The 6,990-nt window shown below is 35.8% G+C and overlaps 1 protein-coding gene across 1 annotated transcript in view; it reads left to right on the forward strand.

The window, feature by feature from the left end:
* Window positions 1–6,990, forward strand: part of Itch (itchy E3 ubiquitin protein ligase) — a 134,887-nt gene that overhangs the window by 91,421 nt on the left and 36,476 nt on the right. Inside the window, exons 13-14 of the mRNA XM_012514656.2 lie at window positions 1,161–1,245; window positions 5,618–5,741. Coding sequence (XP_012370110.1) covers window positions 1,161–1,245; window positions 5,618–5,741 — 209 coding nt within the window. The remainder of the gene's footprint in view (window positions 1–1,160; window positions 1,246–5,617; window positions 5,742–6,990) is intronic.

Genomic DNA, 6,990 nt, shown 5'->3' on the forward strand with positions numbered 1-6,990 from the left:
ATAAATAAATAAATAAATTTTTAAAAAGGAATCAACTAATAAGGCTGGGGAGATGGCTCAGTGAAATAAGTGCTTCCCTGGCAAGCGCAAGGGCCTGAGTTCAATCCCTGGTTCTGCCCCCGCAAAAAAAAAAATTAATAATAAATAGAGAAATCAGTAGGTGTTTAAGTAGTTAAGATGTTTCTTAAAATTGAAAGTAGAAAGCTATTTGAAAGCTTATTAAAAGAGAAAATAAGGTGCACATCCTCTAAACCATAATGGGGAAAGCTCAGAAAAGCAGGACAAAGTATGAAATGGGAACGAGAAACAAGGAGAAGCCTAAAAGCGAACAAGTGGAGCATACGCAGCAGCTTTAGATGTAATTGAATAACTGAGCCTTACTGTCCAATCTGAGGATCAGAACTTATTGCAGATATTTTGGATTTTGGAACTGGATATATTTAGGAACAATCTTTTTTAAAATATGAAATCTGGGAGTATAGCTCAGTAGTAGTGTTTGTGTGGCATATACAACCTCATGTATGATTCTTAGCACTGCCAAAGAAAGAGAGCAAGCTACTCCTATCCCTGATAGTCCCCAGTTAAATTTTAAGAAGTGAAATCGTGTGGGGGGGGATGGATTGCTGAATGAAGACCCCAATTTCATCTTATCTCTGATATTTACTTCTAAGGTTTTAGCTAACTCTCTTAACCTGAGCTTTTGTCAGGATGAAACTAAAACCACATACTACGTGGGGAAATTACGAATAAACTGACGTTAAATTGAAGGTGTTGCTCAGTGGTAGAGTGCTTGTCTCAAATGTAGAGGCATCGGGTTCAGTCCCCAGCACCACAAAAATAAATAATAAAGTTGTATGAAAAACTAAGTGACTGTTACTTTGCTGCTGTTGAGCTAAGCTGAAAGACCCTATGGGCAGGGCATTATAATAGTTTATAATAGTTTAGCTATATGGATTATAATAGTTTAGCTTCTAGGATTTAATAGCACTTATATAACTTTAATTATTATGTGCATTCCGTAGTCAAATAATCTTTTAAAGATGTGATGTGGAAACTATAATATCAGCAATGCAAGGAGACATGTAAATTCAGTTCATTTAAGATTTAAAGATAAAGATTATGCCAACATTAATGCTTTGCTTTGTTTGTTTGTAATAAAGAGAAGAGAACTGATAACAATGGCAGAGTGTATTTTGTCAATCACAACACTCGAATTACACAGTGGGAAGACCCCAGAAGTCAAGGGTAAGAACTTTTAGTTGTAGTGTATATATAACCTCCTGAAGATTGTTTTATCTCTTTCTGACTCAGTTACATACTTTCCCCCAAAAGTCCTTAAATAGTAATCACCTACATACTTTAGGAGACAAATCATTACTTGTCGTGAAGTTAAAGACTTTAAGAGGAAGGAAAAAGAAAAAAACGCTCATTGGTATATGAGATACTTAAATCTACCTACTCATTTATATGTACTTATTGTTAGTAAATACAAGTTAGTAATTCTAAAGCAGGATTTCTGCTGAAATCACTGGATAGAATTGGAAATGTGACTTAGAGGAAATATTACATGTTCAGTTTCACCAACTTTTATCTAAATTTATTATTTCCTTCTGTTGTGATATAGGTTATAACCAAGTAAAATTAGTATTACTGAAATCTTTGCCACCAGTAGAACTTGCAGGGTTTTTTTGTTTTGCTTTGTTTTTTTGGTACTGGGGATTAAACTCAGGACACTGCGCTTGCCAGGCAGGCGCTTATTCTAGTGAGCTCTCCCCCTGAGCCTGAAATTGTAGTTTTAAAAGTAACCAGTGATTGATGCAGATGTTGCAAAATACTGTTTATGCACAGAATAAGAACTTGCAAGTTTAAAAAATACACTTGCATGGGGCCAGGGAGTTGGCTCAGTAGAATAAGCACTTGCCTTGCAAGCACAAGGGCCTGAGTTCAATCCCTGGTTCCACAAAAAACTAACAACAACAAAAAAAATACACTTGCAAGTTATCAGTGCATTTGATAGAGATACCTTAATGCATGTTTGTCTTTTCAGTATTTTGATAATTATGTACATACAGTTGCTTATCTTAGTAGCGTATAATAGTCTATGCATTAAATTGCTATGACCAGTTTAACAAAGTACACCACAAACAGAGTAGCTTAAACAACAGAAGTTATCTTACAGTTGTAGAGGCCAGAAGTCCAAGACCAGCGTCAGCAAGGCCATATTTTCCCTGAAAGCACTGGGAAATCTCTTCCAGACCTCTCTCCTAATTTCTTGTAGTTCACATGGTTTTCTTCTTGTGTAGATGTTTCTGTGTCCAAATTTCCTCTTGCTATAAGAATACCAGTTCTGCAGAATTAATGACCCATTATACTCCAGTATAACTTCATATTAAACAGTGCATTTGCACTGATCCTATTGCCAAATAAGGTCACATTCTGAGATATTGATGACCAGGACTTAAACATAAGCATTTGGAGGGAAGACATGTTTAATTCATAGAAGACTATAATATATACATTTATCATATTGCCAGATAGTTCCATTTTATGAGGAATTGGCACGGTCAATTTAGGTATTAACCAAAAGTCTTAAATTGTAGACCCCCAAAACCACTCTTGACTTTAGACTAACTGCCTACAACTTCTGCTACAATCATTTTCAGGTATAAATTCCTTGGAAATACTCAGAATTCACTGAAAATTATATTCACAGTTTAAGTAATTATAGAAAGAATTACAAAGTAGAACCAGCAGAAGGAAGAAATGCATGAAGCAGTCTATGAGGACTCCAAATATCCTACACTGATGTGGAATCATTGTTTCTACGTGTTGCCAACCAGAGAAGTCTCTAGTATCCAAAAATTTTTTATTTGTGCTTGATCCTTTTGGATGACCTTTTGTCTCTGTCACTTTCTAGGGGTTTATAGTAAGACCCTAACATCCTTATAAAAAACAAAAGAGGACTCTAATATCTAATTGCTGTACAGGTCAGAAGTGTTGGAGCATGTCCCGTGTCTCTCTCTCTCTTTTTTTTTCTTTTGCAGAACCAGGGATTGAACTCAGGCCCTTGCACTTTCCAGGGAAGCACTTACTCTACTGAGCCATCTCCCCGCCCTCCTCCCCCCAGTCTCTTTTTATTAGTCACTTTGTTGAGTGTCCACTGGCCAAAGCTGACAAGCAGACTTATAACAGGCACATCCTGGTAGAACAGCTCCTAGTAGTTGAGGACAGAGATCGGACCTTGGTTTGTTTATGGTTAGTTCCTGACAACACACATTTCTTCACTTAGAGGTTTCAGTAACTTAGGTTCTAAAGGTGTGCTTTGAATTCAATATACCTGTTTCTGGATGCCAACAGATGGTGATTTTTTTTTTATGGTGGTGTTGTGTTTAATTTGAATACATTCAAGTTCATCAAAAGAGTAACACAAAACTATCTGTAAGGATAGAATTGAACAAATCAATCTTTATGAAATTTGCTACCAAACTTGACTCTTCTTTGGATTTTACAAGTTTCAGAGTTTGAGGTTTCTAAAATTAGAATCCAGGGGCCGGGGAGATGGCTTAGTAGAATAAGCATTTGCTTGGCAAGCACAAGAGCCTAGAGTTCAGTCCCCGGTTCCACCAAGAAATAAATAAATAAATAAATAAATAAATAAAAATAATAAAATCAGAATCCAATTTTTAGAAATACTACAAATGACCTAGTTCTAATTTTTAATAAGGCACCTTTTCACTAAGCCTATCTTGCAATTACAACAAAAGAGAAACCTCTTTTTTACATTTTTAATACTGTATTTTATGTGATAATTGTATTTAGTAATAGGAATGCAGCTAAATATTCTTAACATTTTGGTGTGGTCTGCAAAGTGTGTATTTATTTATTTATTTTTTATGGAAGGGTCTACAGGGTATTCAGGTTCTCACTACTAGATCGGACTTGTAATGATCCACCTATTTACAGTCTCCCAAGAACTGGGATTACAGGCATGTGCCACCACTCCCAGTTTCAGTTGCTGTCTCAGCACGCCCCAGGGGTAGGGCTAGCACGACATGCAAAGTGTAATTCAAGGTTATGGTTTTTCGTCTAAAGTGCACTTGAGGAAAATAAGACTTCTAACAGTAATGCTGGCTCTGAATAACAGTGAGCCTAGCCAAGGAAATAGCTCAGTGGCGTAAGTCCCTGCCTGGCAAGCACAAGGTCCTGAATTCTATTCCTGATACCACCAAAAAAAAGGGGGGGGGAGTCTAAAGTTCTCCATATTCTCTCTTCCTGGCTTAAAAATCAATATTTCCACTGATCTTTTTTATATTAAACTTACCAGATGAGAAAATTGAAGCTGTAAAATAGAAAAAAATGAAGTATCACATATCGATACAAATTGTAACATTTATTTTACCTAACCAGTTAAAATTGATTGCTATTTATGTCAGAACATACAGAGGCAGCAAAAGGGATATTAATTCTGTTTACACTCATGTTAAATTTTAAAACAAAATCTTAAGTTCATTAGTAAATGGTCTTGAATATTTATGCTAATTCCTCAGTTATTTTAATATGTCACAGATTATTAAAGTCATTTACATCACTCACTATTGTTGTATAACCTGGTTACTGTTATAAAACTCAAGTAATTTTTGTCAGGTAGGAAGTTGTTTCCAAACACACATACTGAAATTTGATGATTGCTATGCTAGCAGTATATTTAAAGTATTTTTGAGAGACCTAAACAAAGTGAATCTGTAGTAGTAAGAGGAAAAATAATAACAGTTAAAAGTTTTAGGACTTAATTTATGTTAAACATTTTACTTGTCTCATTCCTCATATAGTCCTGGTACATTATATCATTACCTCTGTTTTATGGATAAAAAGATACTGGTGTAGAGAGGTGAAACAGCTTGTCCATGACATAGAATTTTCAAACTGTAAAGCTATGTATTAAAGAAGTGTACACAAAAATTTTATACAGAACTTCTGAGGTGTCTTAATGGAAGAAAGAGATTTAGGATAAAGATAAAGGCTTCATTTTGAGATGTGATAGATCATGTCTTGTGTAGGGAACTGGAGTAACCATGGATCCCAGGATTCATGGAAGGGAGTCAACTGGGTGCAGTGATAAATATGAAATGTACTATTGAAGCTCAAGTGTAGAGATTGAGAGAATGCCAGGTGGGGGAGTTTAGATCTTACTGTTGGCAGTAAAAGAACAATAATAATACTTTAAAGGGAGAACAGAACTTACTTTCTGTTTTAGAAAGATAAGTAATATTAGTGTAACTGAAGGGCCAGAATGAGACTAGTGGTAGGAAAACCCATTAGATAGCTGTTGAGAAAATTTAGAAGAATGAAAGTGGTATTGCAGATTGCAAATCAATGTGAATATGAAGATTTTTAAGGCGGGATGGATAGAGCTTAGTAACAATGATATGTTGAAGGTAAATTTATTAAGTAGATGGGTGAATGTAGGAAAAAATATGGTGGGAAACTGAATAGATTTGACTTTTTATGTTGAGACAGTAAACAGTTCAATGTGTGGGATGTTCAGATAGATATATCTAGTAAACAATTGGAAACTGGACATGTAGTTTGTTTATACTTTTTCTCTGTATTTTAATAGTCAATTAAATGAAAAGCCCTTACCTGAAGGCTGGGAAATGAGATTCACAGTGGATGGAATTCCATATTTTGTGGACCACAATAGAAGAACAACAACCTATATAGATCCCCGCACAGGAAAATCTGCCCTGTAAGTTTTCTGAATATCATAGATTAAAAGTAAAGCTAATTTTTCAGCACAGAATGAGAATCTTCTTATTTTTTGAGTAGGTTTGCCAGTAGATCTTTAACTATTGAATCCTTTGTGCATTTTAAAAATCAAGGTTTTAGTTTTTTGTTTGCATTTTAGGAATTTTCTAAATACAGTTTTGTGTCACTTAATGATGAGTGTGTGTTCTGAGACATGCATCATTGTGCAACCATCACCACGTGTACTTACACAAACCTAGATGATTTAGCTTAATGCATACCTAAACTGTGTGGTATGCATACCCAGCCTAGATGATAGAGGCTACTGCTTCTGCAGGCACAGTTTGGAAAAAAAAAAAAATAGGGCCAGAGAGATAGCTCAGTGGCTAAAGTGCCTACCTGGCAAGCACAAGGTCCTGAGTTCAATCCCTACTATAGGGGTGGATGGGTATCACAAGATTAAAGCAAGCATAGGAGAAATCAAGAGACATGGTACCCAGGTCTATCACCATGCACTAAATTAAAGTCAAAATGGATTAAAGAACTCAACATCAAAACAGAAACACTATGGGCCGGTGAGATGGCTCAGTGGTCTAAAGCACCTACTTAGAACAAGTTTAGCAAAGCACAGGGACCGTGGTTCAATCCCCCAGCACCACGTGCCAGCCAGCCCCGCCCCCTGGTGGGCTGAGCTGACTACACACACACACACACACACACACACACACACACACATAAATTAAAAAAAAAAAAAACAAAACAGAAACACTAAATCTCCTAGAAGAAAAAGTAGAAGGATCTCTTGAAGACATAGGGGTAGGCAAAGAGTTCATGAACAGAAACCAAATTGCACAGGAAACACTTGAAAGAATTAACAACTGGAACCACCTCTCATTGAGAAGTTTTTTCACGTCAAAAGAAGTTATCAACAAAGTGAAAAGACAACCCACAAACTTAAAAAAAATCTTAACTAATAAGCACTCAGACAAAGGTCTGCTCTCTAGAATTTATAAAGAATTAAAGAACATTAGGTCCCCTAAATTTAAAGACCCAATCCAGAAATGGGTATCTGAGATGAACACACACTTCTCAGAGAACGAAATTAAAGAAGCAAATAAATTTATGAAAAAATGCTCCACATCACTAGCCATTCGTGAAATGCAAATTAAAACAACACTGAGATATCATCTCACCCCAGAAAGATTGGCTATCATAAAGAAATCAACCAACAACAAATGTTGGAGA

This window comes from Octodon degus, unplaced genomic scaffold (assembly GCF_000260255.1).
Source record: "Octodon degus isolate 3935 unplaced genomic scaffold, OctDeg1.0 scaffold00037, whole genome shotgun sequence".
NCBI lineage: Eukaryota > Metazoa > Chordata > Mammalia > Rodentia > Octodontidae > Octodon > Octodon degus.